At 33.6% G+C, this 22993-nt stretch overlaps 1 protein-coding gene across 9 annotated transcripts in view; it reads left to right on the top strand.

The window, feature by feature from the left end:
- STAU2 (staufen double-stranded RNA binding protein 2) overlaps nt 1–22993 on the top strand; it is a 454831-nt gene that overhangs the window by 256811 nt on the left and 175027 nt on the right. The window contains exon 14 of one of the 9 annotated variants that reach the window (XM_074278885.1): nt 12588–12682. The exons of 7 other annotated variants lie outside the window; for them this stretch is intronic. In XM_074278885.1, the coding sequence (XP_074134986.1) occupies nt 12588–12656 (69 nt within the window). In that variant the 3' untranslated portion in view covers nt 12657–12682. Of the gene's footprint in view, nt 1–12587; nt 15654–22993 lie in introns of those variants that run through there. One more of the 9 variants, XM_074278884.1, reaches the window with a different exon arrangement.

Genomic DNA, 22993 nt, shown 5'->3' with positions numbered 1-22993 from the left:
CTAGTCTAATGAACAGAGTAAGAATTGTGCCCTTGAAAAAAATCCGAGTTATTCTAGAACACATTCTAGAATCAATATGACAGAAATTGCCCTAAAATAATCAAACTTCTGTCATAACCTATTTCTTTTCTCAATCAAAAATGTGATATTTTATACCAATTATGACTTCTAGCCTCATTTCCCCCCATAATTACCTAATGTATTGTAATCTTTAGAATCAATCATTACTTGAGTCACTTGGAAACTTTGAAGTTATCCTCTGGGCAATCAAAGTACTCTTAAATCAGAGACTGCCTATCATAACTTTCCTGGGAAGCCAGGCACAAAAGGGATTCTAGCTATCCTCTCTTAGCCTCTAAATATTCAAATATTAAGTCCTATAGCCTATGGATTAGGGCTATGTAACGTGCTCTCTTGGCAGTTACAATTACTAGTCTGTCCTAGACTCACCAGAGTACCTTTGACCACTGTCCTTTGCAGTGTGAGCTCTACCCGGCTCGCCTCCTCTGAGGCCTTCTAAGGTCTCTGGCCACAATCTCTTGAATCTATAGCTTAATAACCGGTAGCGCACTTTAGAACAACCACGTGTAATCTTAAAAGCCTTTATTATACCTACTCACATAATGCCCTAGCTGATGCCCTGACTTGTTGGTTCCCGAGTGAACACCTGGTCAGAAGACCCACGTGTTCACTACCAAAATCCTTACCTCTTTCGGCTACCCATCTTGGCTTGGCCACCCAGGCTAGGAGCCAGGGTGAACAGCACGAGGTTAAAGAGGGCGGTTGCTGCCTGCAGTGGGCTTACATAGGGCCTGTGAGGTCACACACACAGCCAATCAGCGAGAGAGTCACCCATTACGAAACTATCTCAATATGGCCAGGATCCCGCCCAAGGGCAGTCCTAATATCCACAGAAATTACTTCTGGGCCTCAATCTCCCGATGCACTGTGTCCGCCCATTTAAAGGGCCCTTACAGGGCTACCCTCATCCCAGAGTTTATACATGCTATTGCACTTTTTCTTTTTAAAATATTCATCTTGATCCCAAATTTTATTTATCAAATCCTTACCTACTCTAGATAAGCAAGAGGAATGCATAGTCCCAAAGAGCTTAGCATCATGTGATTGCTTCAATATCTAAGAGATTGTCAGGGTATTGGGTACCAGAAGCAGACATAGAAGCCAGCGGGTGACATGTAGAACTGGTAGAGACTTTCCGCCACTGCTAACCAGTCAAACCCTAGACTCAAGTTCTAAGAAAGGATGTCGGGAAGAGATGCAGTCTCTCCTGAAGCAAGACTGCATATTAGGTCTCTGCTCATTAACCCAGGAGAACAAGCTGGGAGTATTGTACACATATCTACCTTGAAAGAAAGATACCTTAGCCAAAGAAATTGGGCCAGGTATGCTGGCCTTGTTCTTACTGATTCGGTATTAACTTCCTTGACTTCAGACTGTCGCTTTGAATACCATTTCCATCCTTATCTATTATTGAATTTGACATTCACGATGAACTTTGACTAGACCAGAAAGTTTCTTGCATACACTTTGTCATGTCACAGCTTAACCCTACTTCCTGAAATCATTTTTCCTTAGACCCTAATGGTTAATGTAGTGTGTGCAAGGTAAAGACAGCATTTCCCCTTTCCCTTTAGTTTAGGGGAATATGACTGAAACCCTGATGCATTGTGGAGACATAGTCTAACCAGAAGTTTGTTATAGCTAAATAAATAAATATCAGGTAGGAATTTGAACCCAGGTATTATAGCTTTAAGCTTAGTCCTTTCTTCTGCAAAACTTCTCATTACTAGACTATTACAGTTAAAAGGTATCTTTTATTCAGAAGGAATAGATGAGATGAAATGGTCAGGAAGGAACTTTGGATCTCAAAAGAGCTCTACTGCTTTGTAGGAATCCATGAAGGAATAAGAGTATGGATTGGGGAGAAGAAAAATTCTGGTGAGTGTATATTATAGTTATCCAGCACAAAACAATAATAATAATAATAATATTGATTATTATTACTAATAATGACTAACATTTGTATAACATTTAATATGTTCCAGGTACTGTGCTAAGTGCCTTATAGTTATTAAATTTGATCTTCACAAAAATCCTGGGAGTTAGGTGCTATTATTACTTCCATTTTATAGTTAAGGAAACTAAGGAAAACAGAGGTTAGGTGACTTGTCCAAAGTCACACAGCTAGAACATATCTGAGACTAGATTTGAACTCAAGTCTTCCTGACTCCAGGCTCAGCATTTTATCCACTATACCAGCTAGAACTGGTTGTTGATTTATGGAAGCAAATCTCAAGATGATTCAGTATCAAATTATTGTAGTGGTTGGGTATTTGAATTGTTTAGACACATGCTAGAGTTTGCTCTTTTCAAAAAGAATGGCTTTGAAGTTCTTTATTTGTCTTGCTAACTATAACAAAAATATACAAAATATAATAGAAATTCTTATTCTAGATTTAATTTCTACCAATAAAATGAAAATGACCGACAAAGCAGAAAAAAATTAGAATTTTCAGTAAAAGTGATTTAACATCCTTGAACTAAAAGGGAAATACTGGATATAACTTTATATATACCTAAGACTTTGGGAGACCAAATTTAAAAGTATTTTAGATAGAACGAGTAAGATTCCACGTCCTAAAGGTATAACTCTATAGAAGTCAGTTTAAGAATGATGGGATACTAAGAATGAAATATGACACAATGAACATGAATGATTCTGCTGAGAAAGAAAAGGAGTAACATTGGAAAAGACCATTATGAATGCCCAGGAAACAAAACTAACTCAAAATTTTTTCTTTTGCTCAAGATAATCAAGGATGAATATCAAGATGTTATAAAAAGCATAAGGAATTCTAAAGCTTTAAAAAAGATAAGCTGCCAAAGAATTCTAAGTACACACACACACACACACACACACACACACACACACACACATACACAAAAAGATTTATTCAGCCCTTATATAAAGTCTCTGAGAGCAGGGTTTGTTTTTAGTATTTCCTTGCAATTCTGCTGCCTACCACAGAGTCTTGCATATACTAACTGCTTAATAATACATCTTTGTTGAATGGGAATAAATTTTGGTGCCTTATAGAATATCAAGAAATAATAGAAGCACTAAGGATAAATAATGTTACAATAATATATGTCAGTTGGAAGGCAGAACTATTTAATTTACTCCTGTTTTCTTTACCAGGTAATATGGTCTTTGCACTTGGAAAGCTTGAACAAAAATGGTTAATTGGGAAAAAACCCAATAGAAGCGAGAAATTAATAAATGAGCATCATCAGTGAATTTAAATCCATAGGTCCAGAAAGGCTTCATCATAAGCTATAGAAATAATTTTGCAGATTATGATTAATGAATTACTACCTTGAAAAATCATGGGATGTGCAAGAGGGCCCACTAAACTGAAAATGAGCCAAAGATATCTAGATTTGCAAGGAAGGAGAAGGTGAAATATATGGTGATAATCTTCTCTTAGACATTCTAGAACATATTAGCAAAATAAAGGTTTTTATTGTTTAGAATGTCAGTTCATTAAAAACTGGTTATGTCAGATTGGCCTCATTTCCTTTTATTACAAAATTACTAAACTGATAGATCAGGGAAATGCCATGGATATAATATACCTGGAGTCAAGTGAGACTAATGACAAAATCTCAAGTCATCTATATAAGATAGAACTGCTTGGACTTTAAGCAAAACTAAGGGGAAAGGATAGAAAAATTTAAGGTGCCTATTTAGACTTGATGTAAGGAAAAACTTTCAAACAACTAAAAATGTTTAAAAGTAGAATGAGCTATCTAATATCTAAGGAGGTGGTGGGCTTCTTAGCATTGGTGATATTCAAGTAGAGACTACATGATTACTTTTCAGAGATCTTATAGAAATTTGTATTCCTTTATAGATTAGATTAGATAGCCTCTGAGGTTAATTCACTTCATCTATTACTGTCCTATTTATGTATATGGCATTATGCTGGGTGTCAGTAATATAAAGAAAAATGAAACTATATCTACTCTCCAGGAGCTCATATTGTATTAGGAGATGCACAGTTACATATACACAAATATATGACAAGATACAAGATAATTTATAGAAAGAGAAAGTACTAACAACCAGGAATATCAGGAAAAATCTTGAGAGTAAGTGGCACATGACCTGAGCCTTGAAATGAGCTAAAGAGTATAAGAGGTAGAAGTTAGGTGAGAAAGCATTCCAGGCACAGGCTATTCAAAAGCACAATGGCAGGACTGGAATGCCACATTTGGCCAGTAGGCCATTTTGGTTACATTCTAGTGCATAAGGGCAAAAAAGTCTAGAGAGATAAGCTAGAACTGCACTGTGGATAGCTTTAAATACCAAGTAGTAGAGTTTATATTTATTCTATAAACTCTTAAAAGATTTTCCAGTAGGAGAGTAACATGGTCAGTCTTGTGCTTAAGGAAAATTATTTTGAACAATATGAGATATGGCTGGAAAGGGGTATAAACTAGAAGCTGAGAATCCTACTAGGAAACTATTGTAGTAGAACAGGGAAGAGATAAAGAGGGCTTGGATTAAAGTGATAGCTGCATGAATGGAAAGAAAGGAATGGATATGAGACATGTTGTAAAGGCAGAGGCAACAAGATTTGGTTGTTGCCACTGATTAATTATGAAGATGATGGAAATTGTAAATCTATTCTAGAAAAATAGATAAACAAAACAGGACATTTGGAAGAGGAGTATATTTGGGGAGAAAGATGTTTTTTAGCTGGAATATGTTGCCTTTGTAAACAAAGCGATGTCTAAGTAAAAATATAAAATAAGCAGTTGGAAACAAAACTAGAATTCAAGAAAAACATGAGGACTAGATATGTGGATTTGGGAATTGTCTGTATGGAGATGATAATGGGACCCTGGGAGTTAATTAAATCACCAAGAGAGAATATATAAAAAGAAGAGGACCAAGGACAGACTCCTGGGGTACTTGATGACTGAGATTGTTCCATGGATGACAATTTTGTGACTAAGAAGGAGCAGTCAGACAAATGTGAAAATAGACAAGAAAGAATAGCATTATCCAAACCCAGAAGAACGTATTCAAGAGTATGGTCAGCCACACCAGAAGCTGCAGTTTGGTCAGGAAGGATGAGAACTGTCAAACATCTCTTCCAATCCTGAGGTCTTGATTCTGATACAGTAAAAGTAAAGCAATATCTACTTTGTCTTTCTTGTAGCAACATTCAGGCAAAAGTAGAGATGTAAGAGTCCATTGAAGGCTGGGTTTTTTTTTTTTTTATATATGGATGTAAGCTTAAAAAACAGACCTATGTGAGTCTCTTAGTATCTGTTCCATTGCCTACTATTTGTGATTCAAATATCATTTGCCCATTTGAGATAGAAGGGCTACAAAATTCATAATCTTGCAAGAGGAGTTCTTATAGGTGGTCTAACAGTTGTCCAAATTCTGATTTCCTCCAAGGAATGCCTACCTACATTTTGCAAAATATTGTAATGTTATAGCATTATCTAATGGTGTAGTGGACCTAGTAAAAAAAAATAATGTCCAGAAACCTGGCATGATTTACACTGACAGGTATTCAAAAACTTTTTTCTATTCTTATGCTTCTTGTCCATAATGATTCATTACTATACTCCCTAAGTTGGTGCCTCTATGTTTTAAATTACCTTTTTTTGTGAATAACTCCTTCTATATTATTTCATCTTTTTTTTTTGTACCAATCAACTTTCTAGAGAAATACATCTGTGTATTACACATACATATGGTATGTATATATGTGTATGTATAGATGTGTACACACACACACACACACACACACACACACACACACACACACTCAGCACTGAAAAGTAGGAAAAGTAGTATAGTCTTTGTAAGAAAGGTCCCCACGATGACAATGGATGCCTAATTAATTGTTAATATTAGTCTTGGTTGATTAGCAAATGGGCCAAGTTTAACCAATTTTTCAAATCATTTAATTGATTCAGGCTTATGAAAAGGGCAAAGACTATGATGATAAATTTTGTCCTATCAAACAGAGGAACTATTGTAAACCTTTTGCTAGAACCATGGGAATCTTCAGTACATTTTCCATCCTATGAAGATTTTTGTAGGATTCCCGCTGCTCCAAAAGCCTTTCAAGATCCATCTTTGTACCCAAATCGGAAATACTTTTTGTTAAGTATTTGGCTTATTGGGAGGACCATTAAATAAATGAGAATTTCATCAAGAAAGACCACTTTTATTAAATCTCTAAATTGTAGGACCATTGCCACAAACTGAAGAGGTTACACAAAATATTCCAGACATGGAATATTCCATGTTCAAATCAGATTTTATAGCCTCAGGGATTTATGATGACCATTAAGTAAACTAAATGTTGCATCTTTAACTATACCAAAGTGATTCCATGTATACATATCACCAAATATTGCCAGACACATTTTTGGCTATGCTTCCTTGGACTCATTTATAATATATAGTCCAATGCTTCTGAAAATTGATTCACCAGAGTAGGTACATTTAATGGTAAATACTGACTTAATATCTATGATGATCCCTGTTTGTTCTGGCAAATCAACTGATTAGTAGTCTTGGATTTAGGTAGTTTTCCTGAGGTTTCAGAGGCACTATTCCACATTTTCCAATTATTTTCCTTAGGGGGTAGGAGTAAATCCCAGCCAAATAGGATATAGTGAAGGCTACTTTGGCCCAAGATATAGAAATTCTTTAGATAAGACAGTTCCTGAACAGTTCAAATAATGCCAAGACTATTCTGGCCATCTCACCGTAGTATTGGTAAGCAAAGCAACACACTATCTGCCATTTTCTGTAATTCATTTTCTATAAGACTACAAAAACTCTGAAGCAACCCTACTTAATTCTTCAGTCTTTCTTCAACTATTGCTGCAACACCATGTTTTAAGGTTCTCTCTCCATTACTGGAGATGAAGTATATGACCATGGTTTAATTATCAGGTAAAATGAAGGGGTTCATTTGAGTTGGAGTCAGTTTTATAGGAGTGCCTCCCTTTGGGGTGGATAGATTTAGGACATGTGGGAAGGAGTAGGGCCTACATATGTTGATTGATGATCAAGGCAAATACCAAGCCTGAAGGGGAGATCTTTCCTGACAAAAGGGGTCCAATCTTTGATCAGAGAGAGAGTAAGCCAGAGGCCATTCTGGGTCAAGCCATAGTTCACTGGGAATGCCAAATCCAGTGAGCAAAGAATGAGGCAGGAAATGTAAAACAAAACAGCAGTTAATAGCTGACTTGTAGAAACTCAGAGTTGGAAGGGATGGCAGAGGCTGTCCAGTCCATAAGTGAATAGGTACTTTGGTATGTCATCTCCAATAAATGATCAGATGTCCCTCTTTCTTGAGGGCCCCAAGTACTAAAGAGCCCACTACTTCTCAAGACCATCCATTTCATTCTTGGATAGCTCTAATCATTAAATTTTTTTTTTCTTACTTAGATTTAAGTTGAAATCTGTCCCTATAACTCTTTCCATTCTTCCTGGTTCTGCACTCAGGGATCAAGTAGGACACATCTTCTCCCTTTTCCAAATGAAAACTCTTCTAGTATATCTTTAAAGAGCACTCAGTTTGAAGTCAGAAGTCCTGGGTTTGAATCCCAGCTTTATTGTCAGTCCCTTTGTGACCTTGGCTATATCACCTCATGTTTCAAAAGCCTCAGTTTTCCTTCTATATAAAATGAAAGTGCTGGCCTAGATGGTATCAAACATCACTCCCCCCACCCCGATTCTATTATTTCTATGAACTATTTAAAGACAACTTTCATATCTCTCCTGACACTTTTAAAGGCTAAATATATCCCAATTCATCCATTGGAATCTCAAATATAATAATAAACTACAATCTTAAGGTTTTTAAGCATTCTCAGTTCTTTGAATTCTCTACAGTTTATCAATGTCTTTAATAAAATATCCTGATTGCCCATCTCCTAATTCTTTCTAGAATCCCTCCTAAAATACATATCCCCAAAATAAAACAAGTTTCCATCTGTGGTATAACTAGGACAGAGTTGGGACCAAGTAGGTACTTAATAAATGCTTGTTCATTTGACTTCTGGACACTTGATATAGCACAAAATTGATTGCATTTAAGGGTTAAGCTTAACTTTCACACAGTTTCCAAAATAATGTTTCTAAGGCCATACCAAGCCCCTGATAAATAAATTTTAGTGGCATCCTATTACTTCTAGGACATATATGTTAGAGAGAGGATACAGATATGAAACACATCATAGAGATATAAATTATAAGATTAGGCAAGTAAATGAATATAGATATGTTGAGATGGAGGGTGATTGGGAAAAGTTAATGAATTTGTTCTAAATTTGGTATATACAGATCAAAATATGTAATGGGTTGATGATGTGGTATGTATATGTCAATCTGAGAATAGTCATCTATGTAGAGGTGATAAACTAATGGTAGCTGATGAGATTGATGAGGTTAGTGGCAGTCAGAAAGTTGTTAAAATCCCTTTATGGTCAGCGCACAGGTTCTTCATGACAGAATTCATGAAACCCAAATTATCAATTGACAAAAATGAAAGTTTATTGTTGTATAGGAAGCCAGTTCTGCTAAGAGACTGACTTCTCTAGTAGCAAAGTCCTATTAGGGAAATGGAGGCTGACACTGAGAAGAGAAGGCCTTCTCAGCAGGCAGGGTCCTAGCAAGCTGCTCTGGACCTTCTGCAAGGAATGAGGTTAGAAACTGCCCTTTAAAAGGAGTCTTGAGACTTCAGCTTGAGAAGGAAGCCAAAGTTTCCAGGCCTTGATGCTTATTAGTTTCCGGCACAGATCTCCTATTGGAATTAACAACACTTCAAAGGGGTGCTTTTTGATCAGAATTTCTAATTGACTCAAAGAGTTTGGCATCCCCGAAAGATAACTTATCTGGGGGGGGAGACTCCAAAAGGATCACAGATCAAAAGGGAACATAGTTTCAGAGTGATAATCTTAAAGGGAAGAGTTTCCCTCCCACTTCAAGATCACCTGAAAGTGTAAAAAGAGAGAAAATAAGAAGGCCTAGAACCAAGCCTTGATGAAGATAGTAAAGGAGTGGGATGTAGATGATGATTCTATATATCAGTGATGCTTTTATGGTTACCTTTGGCTTCTTGGATAAGAATTTCTAGTTAGTTTTGTTTGTGGTTTTTATTAAATGCATTTATTTTTAGGCAAAGAAGGCTATTGGTTTTATTGTTGACTTCTTTCTTGAATTTTTATCTCCTGTGAATTTTGGATATTCCTACTGTTATTCTCATATTATAAGCTACTCTATTTAATATCTAATTATCCAAATATAGTCAGTTTCCTTTAACTCCATTTTTATTTTAAAACCTTTTAAAATAGATTTGCAAGACTCCAGGCAAATGTTTTTTGGTTTAGGAGTGCAAGCTGGTTTTATTTGTTTGTTTTTACCAAGTACACACCATCTTGGGCCATGAATCTATTATACTTATATATTGAAACATGGTCTAAAAATGAAAATCCTGTTTTTAAGCATTATCTTTTTTTCCCCTGAGGCAATTAGGATTAAGGTACACAACTAAGAAGTGTTAAGTCTTAAGTGTCTGAGGTCATGTTAAGTGTCTGAGATCAGATTTGAATACAGGTCCAAGAATTCTTGACTTTAGGCCTGTGCTCTATTACACTGCACCACCTAGCTGCCCCCCGTTTTGTCATTTCTTAGGCCACATTAATATTCTATCTCAATCATATGTCCCAATTTTTTCAGCTTTTCCTCAATTTCTAATTCTTTATCACCACAAAAAAGAGTTACTATAAATATTTTTCACATATGTGTGCATATGCATATGCATACATACATATACATATATATATATATTATAGGTAAATATGTATTTGAGTATGCACAGTTTCATACCCTTTTGCACCAACAGTACAATTGTATTCTAATTTTCCCACAGCCTCTCCAACATTTGTCATTTTCTTTTCTGTCACATTAGACAATCTGATAGGTGTGAGCTAGTACTTTAGATTTATTTTATTTTACATTTCTTAATGAATAGTAATTTAAAGCATTTTTTTCATATGATTATAGATAACCGTGATTACCTCATCCAAAAACTGCCTATTCATATCCTTTGATCATTTATCAATTGAGGAATTAATTGTATTCTTATAAATTTGACTCATTTAGAGAAATGAGGTCAAGTTTTTCCTTTTCGGTATCCCCCAGTGATTCTAAAACAATGTGAATCGTATAACAGTTGTCTCCAAATAAGCCAAAATTGCGGCTGACCCAATGAGCTGACTCAATAAAAGACAACATAAAGAAGAGGTACTGCCATGTAAGAAGTGGTTTAAAAAGCATCATAAGGTAACAGATGGGCAATGTATGTTCTACTAAGGTATCTTCCAAATGCTAATATAACTAAAGAGGATGTCTCCATTATATTTACTGTGTGATCTTCTATGGAGGATTTATAAATAAGATATAAACAAGAATTATAATGGGTAAAATGGTAGATAGTATCTGTAGTGTAGCAATGAAATCATGAATCCATTAACATACCAAAGAATGCATTATTACTTCCAAATCTATATTGATCTTCTCCCTGAGCTCTAGTCCTACATTTCTAACATTATCTCACATTTGTATAAGTACTCTTTACTCTTAAAAAAATACTGTCTTCATAACCACACTGTTTTACATCTAAGTAAATTGAGTACTGCTGGTGTGCCAGTAGAAGGATTCTTAGAAATATTTTTGAGACAGCTGTCTATGAGACACTACCCTTTAGAAATTCACCTCAGATTCAAAATGTTCAAAACTGAACTTAAATTCTCCCTCAGAATTCACATTTCTTTCTTACTTCTTTATTTTTGGTTGTTGGTGTTCAGGTATTGATGATTGATGATATTTAAAAGATATCCTCAGAATCACCCTTTACTTTCCATTTCCCTGTCTCCTTCCTTCTTTCCTTCACTGCAAGTATATAATTGCCAAGGCCTGTAAAATCTATTTACACAGTATCTGTTATAATAATCCCTTTTTTATTCCCTTTTTAATCAATTTTAGAGTCCCAAGACTATCAGAATATCCTTTTAATGTTTCTTTTTTTCTTTATGTTTTATACATGTTCAATCCATTCTTATCTGTTATTCTAAAAATCTTCACTGGCTTCCCATTGCCTAATGAATAAAATATAAACTCCTTACCATTATATTCAAAACCATTTAAATCTGACTTCAACTTTAATCCATTCTACTTGATTTCAATAACATTGTATTCCTTCTAATCTGTTTCCCATTCTTGTCCTGATTATTTTTTTAACCTCTGTGTATTTTCACAGTTCTTCCCCAATATCTATTACAAATAGAACATCTCCACCTGTTGAAATATTTCTCATGCATGATTCAAGGCCCAGCTCAGATGCTACCTACTTCTTGGCACCATTCCTGATTTAGGTCAAAATGTGGACAAAGGGAGAATTAAAGAAGATTTCTAGGTTGAAATGATACTTAAGCAAGGTATTAAAGGAAGTAAAGGATTTCCAAAAATATGTGGGAGGAGTCTATTTCATGCATAAGGGAGGGTGGGAGATAGATATGAATAAAAGCACAGGGATGAAAAAGGTCAAAAAGAGCTTGAGGACAGTATGAGGACACATCAGAGTTTTTCCCACAATCATTTTGTAGCAATAATTTTCATCTGAAGCCCTTACCATCACATGAGCTATTTTTTCCTGATCCCTTAACCCAACATTTTAGGTATAGATAGAGCTAGACTACTTTTGGCAGTATAACTCCACTCTCAAGTAACTCCCAATAACCAGCTGAATAGCTGACCCAACCCTATAATTAAATGGCTGCTTTTCATCATATTGAAGAGTTTGAGCCAGTCATCTAGCTTCCTGGGATTTGTATTACAGAACCACGTTTGTCCTATCATGGAAAAAAAAAAAAAAAGTTTACTGTCCCAAACAGATGCTTGCTATTTTCCAAAAAAAAAGTTGAATAGATCATGACACAGACTAGCAAGAACACAACATGCATTAAAAGAAATGACATAAATCAAGACTGGAGTCAGATTGTGGAAAACCTTGAATGCAGAGTTAAGGAACTTATATTTTATTCAGTAGACAATGAGGAAAGTCGCTTCATTTTTTTCACTGCTCCTTAATCACTTAAGACCAAGTAAGCTAATGAATTGAAAACCTACTTGTAACATCATTGTTCAGAAATTTAAATCTCACAAAGTAAATAACCTGTTCAGAGCATTGCTCCTTGTAGAAACTGTGCCATTTTTCTCAGCATTATTACATGATATTTTATGCCTTATATAGAGATTTCACAATATTGTAGGAGTGCTTCTTGACTGAATCTTATTTGGCGAGAAAGGTTGCTCTGAGGCTACATTATTGCATATCATAAAAATTAGACAGTTTATGACATTAATGCTAATCATTACATGTAGACAAAGACTAAATGTCAACAATTTATCTCTAAATATCTCTAAATCATTTAAGATGCACCAACCTTTGTTTATGCTTCAGAAGATTACACTGGCACCATACTTACGGATTCAGAGATGTACACTGAAGATTCTTCCTGAAGAACCTTGATGATTCTTCCGTTTCCCATTCATTTGGTAGGTTTATCTTGGATTCTCCATTTTGACAAGTATCCAGGCTAATCGTGGTCACTCCTTCACTTTTCTCCCTGCTCTATTCCTGACTTTCAGTACTTTTCCTTAATTTCTCCAAGTGAGTATCTTCTCTTCCTGACACTCTTTTTAGCTTTATTTAAAGGTTGAATTTTTCTCCTCAAAATGTAGACTCCTTGAGCTCAAGGACTGTCTTTTAGTTTGTTTGTTTGTATTTATTTTCCCAGAACTTAGCACATCTCCTTCAACTTACTAAATATTTATTGACTTGACTGGAGAAGAAATCCTGGGAATTATCTTTGTTATTCATTCTTTATTATTCACAATGATTTTAAAACCCCAGAATGATATTATATTTGGTTTAAGGAAAAGATGCTTTCAGATCCTGCAATATTTCTAATAGTTGTTTTTAATGGTTCAGCATATGAAATAAAACTTGGCTTCCATTATGAATGGTAAAGATATTTTACAGCATTTTTTTCACAAAGCCTTTTTCAAATTATTGTATTCGTCATGATTATAGCGAATGACCAACTGATATTGCCAGAAGTTGTGTTGTGAAAGGTAGCTAGGGTACTTCCTTCAAAGAAAAGATCCTACCCATGATAATGATGGAGTCTCAAAAGCCTTTGAGAAAAAAAATTTATTATTTTGCCTCAAAAGGAAATACATTTCAAAGGTATTCATAATAACTAGAAGTTCCTAGAAACTAGAAGGTATCAAAAGATTTCATAACATTTCACAACAGATTTCTGTCTGTTGTTGATTTGAGAGTTTCTAAGAGGGAGCTATTGTCATTCCATATGGATCTAGCTATTGAACTAATTCATTTCAAAGCTAGAAATTTACTGTCATAGAATGCATGTGTGTTTTATGGTATAGTTGTGAGTACAACTGTCTTCCTAATAGTTGAACTTGGTTTGTTTCTATGCTAATGAACCAGGTTAAGATTTTTTAAAAAAACAAGATGGTAGAATGAGGAATTGTTTACGTCTATTAATGATAAAAAGAGAGGAAACATAAGCATCAGGTCAGAAAAACACCTAAGGAGAAAAGCCAAAGGAACTCATTGTATGAGAATTTAAAATTACCATATGAGAAAAAATACAGAGGAATTATTGCCTTAGCAGATAGATGTTCCTAGTGTTCAGTTTCTCCCTCTATAAAAAGGTGTGTAGTCAAAAGCCCAGGGAGTTCTTTCAGTGTTAATATATGATTCTGTGTTACTATCTTATTCTAGTCTTTTCAGTGATCACTATTGTCTCTAGGATAAAACAAAAACCCTTCAATTTGACTTCACAATGTGACTCTCCATTACATTTCAGTCCTTCAGTCTTCCTTATATCCAGTCCACAGAACTCTCTGTGTTTTAACCAACATCATCCACTTGCTATTTCCTGAATTCAAATCCTGTAATCATGTATTTGCACAGGTTGAGTAATGCATGATTATCTTTGTAGAGTTCTAGACGTGACTTGAGGATCTGTTTTATCTAAACTTTTATCTTCTCCAGCACTTAGCAGAGGTCTCTATACATTGTAAGTGATTAGTAAATGTTTCCTTGTTGTTGGAATTAACAGTAGAAAATCTTCCTTAGACATTCAATTCATTCATTATTATCTTTCCCCACTATAGAGAAATTATATTGTGATTAAGGAAGGCAGCCTGGCTATACTACATGCTACATGTCCCATCATTTGGAATTGAGTACAACTTGCATGTAACTAAAAAGCCTTGATCAAGAGTCCTTATTAGTCTTTTAAAATTATTTCAGGTGAAGAATTTCTTACTGTGGTAAGATTCCTTCCCAAAATGATTTTAAGTCTTCCTATTTGCTTTCAGCAAAACAACTAACAAAGGCTCTCATGGATACCTATGGATTAGCTATAGAGATGATTAGTAGTAGTAGAAAGGCCAATAACAATAATAATGAATATTTATAAAGTGTTTTAAAATCTGCAAAACACTTTACATATATTATTTCATTTGATAATAATACATTTAAGTAAGTTTGAGACTCAAAAATTAATTATTAATGACAATGTCACATTAGGAGTATTCCAATAGAGTAGTACCCCAGGGATTTTTTTCTTGTGTCTTTCTCTTTGTTTCTCTGTCTCTTGTCTGTCTCTCTAATTGTTTTATAAATGATTAGAACAAAAACAGATTATAGGTAAACTTTTCAAATGACCCAAAATGGAGTAGGAGCTAAAATGTTGAGTGACAGAATCCAGATTCAAAAAACTATCTTGAAAAGATAGAATATTGGGTTGACTATAATAAAATAAAAAATAAAGAAGTTTTGTAAGGATAAAAGAACACATGGGTTCAATTTAACAAGGATAGATGGATGAGGTGTGACTAGAAAACTGATGATTTGTTAGTGTGCCAAGGTGGAAGGTTTGCTGAATTTAGAGCTAGAAAATTTGTATTCAGATCCTGACCTTGTCAGTTAATGTTTTTTTCAGTTCTGAGCAAATTATTTTATCTCTCTTGGTCTCAGTTTCCTCATCTGAAAAGGGAAAATATTAACCTTAAAGGTCCTTCCAATTCTAAATGTAGGATCCTATAATCTCTGACTTGTTAGAACAGTTTTAGTAGACTCAAATGATTTTAAACTACTTTGAGTATCATGGTATCCAGAATGAGAGAGATAAGAGTCACTTTGTAATCTTTTTAGGTCAGGCCATGTCTGGAGTTTAGTAATATTTTAAAGATACCTACATTTTAGTAATATCTACAGGAGGGCAGCCAGGATGATGAAGTCAATCAGTACATATTCATTAATCACCTACTATGTGCTGGGTACCATGCCAAGTGCTGGGGATACAAAGAAAAGTAAAAGCCAGTCCTTGGTCTTAAGGAGCTCACAGTCTAATATCAAAACAATGTGTAGACAACTATATGCAATCAAGTGAAATGCAGAATAAATAGGAAATAATTAAAAAAAAAAAAACTTAAGGCCCTAATTTAAGGGAGAACAAGAAGGGCTTCCGGTAGAAGAGAGGATTTGATCTGCAACTTGAAGGAAACCAAGAAAGACAGGGGTTGAGCTGAGAAGGGAGACAATTCCAGGCATGGGAAATGGCCATATAAGATGCCCAGAATTGAGGAGAAAGACTATATTTTTCAAAGAACAACATGATATATGATATAACATGTTAAGAGGCAAAGGATTTAAGAGAAAAATGTCAAGTTGAACTGGTTCACCAAGGGGTTAAAATGAGGAATAGAGGATAGAATAACTAGTGCAAGGGAGATGGTTTGGAAGGGATTGGAGGTCATAGTATAGATATTGAAAGTATCTTGAGTTGGTACTGTTCAAAGATTAATTAAATGAAATGCTTAAATGAAGAAGAGATAACTTGATGGTCAGGAGAAGAAGCCTATTAGAAATCTTCAGGTACTCAAAGGGCTGTCATGAGACAGAATTCCATTTGCTTTTGTTTGGTTCTAGACAGTACCAGGGGCACCGGTTGGAATTGAAGGGGAATGTTTTAATTTGGTATAAAGAAAATCTTTCTATAATTAACGCTGTAGAAAGTATAAGTAAATAAAAACTAAACTATGAAAATATGGAAGAAAATGAATAATATGATTATTCCAAACATGGTGAGGGAGATAAATTATCTACTAAACAAATAAGAATTTGGGAAATAAGGTAGGGGAAAAAAGCATAAATAGAAAAGTAAATGAGCTGTCTCAGGAGTTAATAAATTTGCCACCCCTCATTCCCATTTCCACTAGACATCCTAAAGGAAAGCATAATGATCACTTGTTGAAGATTCTGTGGGAGAAATCCTGTGCCTATACAGATTAAGCTAAATGTCCTTTGAAGTGTCTTACAACTTTAACATTTTATTTTTGTAATCTTAAATCTTTGCTGCAGTTGGCACAGATTTGTGTCAATTATCTGCAGTGTAAAAAATGCTGCTGTGTCTAAAAATGTGTTTTCCTTTATCTTGGACAAGTTTAAGAAATTTGTGGAGTAGGAACAGGAATCTCATCTAAGACTCATGGTTGCCCTCTTCAAGCAAATTATCAAACAGAATAGATAGTATTCCAAAGAGTTCCTTAAAGTTCATTGCTTGAAGAGAAACTAAGTAAGTGCTCAATATAATACTCAATATTGAGTAACAAGAATTTATTATTAATGGAGCAACTTCTAAAGCATTTCAGCAATAATCAGGAAAATCTGAGACACTTAATTACAGTTGTGACCCTAACCAGTTCACTTCATGAAAGAGGTTAACCTCTTTTATCCAAGTTTTCTCATCTATAAATGGAATTGAATTTCATAACCTCTAGGTTCCTATCAATCTATCTTTAAAGCTATGAATTTATGATCTCTATTCAGATGTATCTGAGTACTTACAAGACAAAGAAGACCATGCTATGGTTGCTATATTTTTTTTAATCTGTTCTTTGCTAAATTTCGCCATTAATGCTTGCTAGGAATTTTGTATTTGTACTGTGGTATAATTTTGACTATTATTATTATCACAGGGTATATATTACATAAGCCCCAGAGTATAGATGGGTAAATTTGACATTTTATTTATATCAACTATAAAAATACACCTCCCAGGGTGCCTTGAACATTTCCCCTAGAATTGGTTTTAGTTCTTAAGAATTTACAGGGGTCCCAAAATAAAGGAAATAATAATTCTTCCTTAGGCACAAGACTTGGTGGAGTCCATTGGCAGACTCCAACTGCCAAGTTTCTATATCTACTAATTTGGAGATAACTTTGCAAAAATATATGTCCTTTCTGGCTAGCAAATTACATTATCTAAAAGGAAAGAAATCATCGGATTTATGTGCCAGAGAATATTGAGGTGTAATGTTCCTTTGAGTTCTTATTAATGTTTTATTGTGAATTCCTTTAGTTTTATGGTAGTGATTCCTAAAAACAAAGTTTTGCCCCATATAATGTCATAACAATAAATTTACAATCAATAGAAAAACTGGCTAATCTTTGGTAACTTAATGATATCTCCTAAAATGTATTCCATATTTATTATTCTATTTAATGCATATGGATTTTATTATGAAAAAATAATAGGTACTTGCAGTTTATAAAGATGGTTGCAAACATGGACTAAGAAATAATCCAGAATCCTATAATAGCTAACTTTATCTATTGAGGCAATATTTATGAGGCATAACTATTAGTATGTTTGCCAGAAATGTGTTATTTTGTGTGTTAATAAAGATTTAAGTCTTTTGTCCAGCTGGTGTGCAGACTGCTAGATTTGAGCATGTTTTGAATATCCCAGGATTTAGTGATAAACTGTCACTCTTTTAGTTACTTACTGTCTTTGCTCTTCCATATAGTAGCTACAATGGAAACTCTGCCTACTGCTGTGAAGTAGACACAGCGATTAATGAACCTGAGATGTACTAATCAAACATATGTTTTCTTGACACAGTGATTGCGTTATCTATCACATGTGAATGTACAGGCCTTTATCTTTCCTTAATGATCTAGCAAGCAACCCTCTTTAAATGTGGGTGTTTTTCATGGCCTCCTTAGATTTGTTCAATGGGGGGTGACCATTAAAAACATCTGACAGACAAGCTGTTAACCAGTTCCCTGCTGAGATGAGTGAAATGCTATATTTAGTAGTCCTACAACATCAAGGAACTCCAGCCTTGCAGGAAACAGTTTGATTCAACTTTTTTTTGGAGATGGGAGGTAGGGAATTTAAATTTTCATTTAGGAATAAGAAAAATATACATCTATCTTTTTATATAAATCACTTTTACCTTATGTGCAATATTTTCTTTGTATCTTAAAATATCTAAGTACTTGAAGTGTTTTGAATATTTCTCTCCAGGAAAAAAAAAAAAAAAAAAAACTTGTGGTACTACAAGTCAACATAAAAAACATAGCTATAGCACTTTAAATGGATTTAGTTTTATTGACTTAAATTTAATTACAATTTAAAATTAAAAAATTTTGTATATTATTTTGAAGGAAAAATTCTATGTAAAGACCTCAGAAGTACTTTGTTTTTATTTTTATTTTTTGCAAGTATAGATATTTTTGGCTTCTATTTTTAGCAAAAGTAAAGAAGTAAGCATAAATATTTTCATTTTATATGTTTATGTTCGATCTAAAAATGCCTCAATAATAAAAAAATTAAAATTAGCAAAACAAAAAGATTTGATAACATCTTTTAGGGGGCAAGAAGTAATTAATAAGTCTTATTTGTAAACTGAACTCATGAAGTCAACATAGAAGATGTTTTCAACAGTTATAAAAATGGACTTTATGAATTTTCTTTCATCAGGAGCAATTTGACTATTAGAATTGAAAAATTCAGTTTTGTAAAAAATACTTTCCTTTGTTCTGGTGTCTTCATTTTCCCTTGTCAATCCCAAAGATTTGTACATTGCAGAACATAATAGCATTTTATTATCCTGCTTATTTCTCTCTTTAATGTTCTGAGATTCTTAGCTCCTGCTGATTCTTTGAATCATAGGGAGCATTTTTAGATTTGGAAATGTGAATTCCAGAATGTCACACATGACATTTTGGTTGGGGAAGGAGAACAATTTTATGAGCTTTCACTCATTCTAGGATAGAAATTCTGAACAGAAGTTGACCTGATCAAACTTGTTTTTACAAAAATTTTCAACATTGTATAGACATTTTCCTCAAATCTTTTCTTACATTTTTTCAGGTGTACAATTATATATTCTGATTAACTACATATTATTCTCTTTTTACATTTTAGTACTGAAGGATCCATGATTCCGTCACTATAGATATTTTTCTCTACTGATAAAAATCTCAAGCTTTCTTGTACATACCCTTAATGAGTTTTGGTAGCCAAAAAAAAAATCATTACCTATTGGCTAATCCTCTGGATATAGGACTTTACAAATTTAAGAGAGTTAATTACAGGTACATAGTCTTTCCTCATGCCTATAATGAAATCTCTACTACATGATATAACCTTCCCAAACTTGTATTCTACTGCCATCTCTCCACTGGAGAACATAGCATCACTTCTCTATCACAACAAGTCATTGAAGAATGTTTTATTCACATTGAGATTTCATATCCTTGATAAATATATGGCCAATTAGTCAAGTATTTATCCAGTGACCACGGGATATTTCATTAAGTACTAGGAAGTAAATAACAAATTATTCATAATTTTTTTTAAGATTGAAATTCTTTGGAAATCGCTTTTGACCTATTGATATAAGGGAAGCAAGAAAATTTTTTTTTGTTTGTTTTATGTTGTGGCGTTTATGCCATTTCTAATTTCATAAATATATGTATTTAGATGATACTATTATTAAATTGGGTGCCAATTTAACTCCCTTATAAATGATAATATCTGTCAAACTTTTGGGAATTTCTTTTTCTTAGGGCAATCATAAGGAATTTCACACAAACTTATGGTATTATTGATACCAAAAAGATTAATATATCTCATGAAATTTTAAAAGGCTAGGCTAAATTTTATGATTCTAGTATATCAGATATGGTATTTTAATTGTCTCATAAATGACACTGAACTACAGCTATTATAATGTCACTGTTTATTGGCTTTTCCATAAACCTGATTTGCAATAAGCTTCTAATTTCCTGTTATTTCCAGCTAAAATATGGCACGATACTTATACATATTTGAGCATGTTAAAAATACACAAATGATATGGCTTTAAGTAGCTCTAACTACTAGGGTAAAAATAATGTTTAATGATATACCCTCCCAAGCCTATATTGGAAAATGTAGTCTTATGATAATCCAAATCTTTAAATGGTTATGGAAAAGCTCTTGGGTTGGGATATTGTCTTTATTTGACATCTGACCTGCTTTTAAAGATTTCCAGGAAGAAGATTTCTCTGTCCTCTGGAATAACCTATGCCAAATCTTAACAACCATTACTGTCAGAAAATTCTATTATAGATCCCAAGGAGTCCATTGTGCTACAATTATACTAACATTCAGATTATCACATTTTAAAATTAGATTAGTTCAGCTGCTGTACACTATACTATCCATATATATTCCATGTGTGTATAACCTCTAATTTTTAAAAAATATATCTGAGTTTTAAATATGTTATAAGTATTCATGGGAGTTCTAAGTTGATAGCACTCAAATCTCAGAAAAGCATTCAACATAGCATATATTTAAATTTCCATCTCATAAAGACAGCAATTTTATGCATAATTCTTTGTCAAAATACTGCATATATATATATATATATAATATAAATAAACAGGGTATACCTAATTAATCTAATTTCTCGGATAAATCAAATTTCAATCATCTTGTAGATACTTTCAATAATAGTGCTACTTATCCTATATAATTTTTTATTATTTCAGTGATGATCAATCCTGTTCAGTTTTTTTCCTTTTTTGCTCAAAGGTAGAAATAAAAATCTGTTCAAAACAATCTAGTTGAATTTAGCTAAAGAGGAGTTGTGAAGTTAGCCCAAAGAAAAATGGAACCCCAAACTCCTCCTCTCCATATAATGCTATGCCCATATGGTTTTAATAAAGCAGTTGTGTTTAATTTAAAAGGGAAAAAAGCTCCAGAAGAAATATTTTTTTCTGTCTCCATGTTACAAATCATTTCATTTTAATTCAGCATGATTGAAATGTCAAAATGGTATCAATCAAGTCTGTGTTAAACACTTGACAATGTCAGAATGAATCAGTGGATTTCAGAAGAGAACCTGATACAGAAAAATAAATTCAACACTGTGGTCCATAAGGGATCACAGTATGATGTCAAAATAGAAGAATGCCATTCCAAATTAAGTGACAATACTAAAAATATCACATAAAAGGTCAAAGGGGAGGGGATTAAATTGACAAAAATCAGCCAATATAAAAAGAACTTCTACTGAAGTTTGTGATCCCTTTAATTTAGCTTCCTTATATATTATAGAAAATCTGGCCTTTGATGATAAATATGGCATTTAATTATAAAATTTTTCCAAGTAATAAAATATTAAACACTTTATACACATCTTCTATTTTATTAATTTTATTAAAACCCCAAAAATTAACCTTAAAGACTCAATAGATCTTTGTGACTATCCTCAAAGGTTAATGAGGCTTCAGGTTCATGTATTGTTTGTGATTTGAATTTTTCCTAATCCAACTGAATGGGCATATATTATGCATTACTCTCTTGTCAGAGAAGTTATAAGCATATTCCACATGACGCATTTGATACTTTTACCACTTGTCCATTATATCAGAAGTTCTAGGAATATAATATTTTTCTACTAGTTTTATAATTTTATAAAATTTGAAACATTCATAGTTCCTTATTATAAGCTAAATTCTTTAATTGTTTAGATGGTAGGTTGAGAATGCTTCTTGTTTCTACTTTATTTCCATATCTTCAATTAAATAACCATGAAGTCAGAATAAATTATATATCTGAAAAGTCATTTTTTGAATCAGTGGTAAGATACATACATATGTGAGAAACCAAATGGCCTTGGTATCAGAAAGAGTCCTGGATTCAAGTATTGTTTCTGATACCTGTTAGCTTCATGATCATGTTCAAGCTGCTTCACCCCAAATACCCCAAGCTAGTCTTTTAGATTGTGAATTACTTTTGGGTTGCTATTACACATTGTTGGATAGAGTTACAATACTAGGAATCCCCTGTATTGATGAAATCAGAGATCTAAAGCAAGCTAATTAATGACACAGAATAGATATATGACTAGTTATTTCAGAATTAACTATCCATGTTTTGCTAATGCAAACATGAATATTCTACATATATATTAAAAACTTTGATGTATTTCTAATCATAAGCGAGGATGAAAGGACTTCCATTGGAAGTAAGAGACTTAGGGAAGGTTTTTTGAGGAAGATGAGTTTTAAAGTAAGTTTTAGGGGCAGTATTGGGGAAGAAAAAAGGATGGAAGCTATTCTAGAAAAAAAGACCAGACAACATGAGCAAAGTTTTAGATGGAGAAAAGTATGACGGCAATGATTAATCTAATTTGGGTAGCCCATTGGTTATGTGTACAGGAGTAGTGGGAGACAAAACTGGAAAGGAAGATTGATACCAGATTGTAAGACCTCTTAAATGTCAGGGTTAGGAGTTTGGATTAGATAGTGGGGATCCGATGAGTATTTTTCAGCAGGGAAATGATATGATAATACTTTAATTTAGAAATCATTTAAAACAACCATGAATCATTATATGGTTTGGTTTTGATTGATTTATATGAAATATGATCTATATTATGTTATTATTTTAAAAGTATCTTCTTTAATACCTGCTCTAAGAACAT

Source organism: Sminthopsis crassicaudata, chromosome 1, assembly GCF_048593235.1.
Source record: "Sminthopsis crassicaudata isolate SCR6 chromosome 1, ASM4859323v1, whole genome shotgun sequence".
In the NCBI taxonomy this organism is placed as follows: domain Eukaryota; kingdom Metazoa; phylum Chordata; class Mammalia; order Dasyuromorphia; family Dasyuridae; genus Sminthopsis; species Sminthopsis crassicaudata.
The sequence above is the reverse complement of the archived record's forward strand: the minus strand, read 5'-3'. Positions and strand labels throughout refer to the sequence as shown.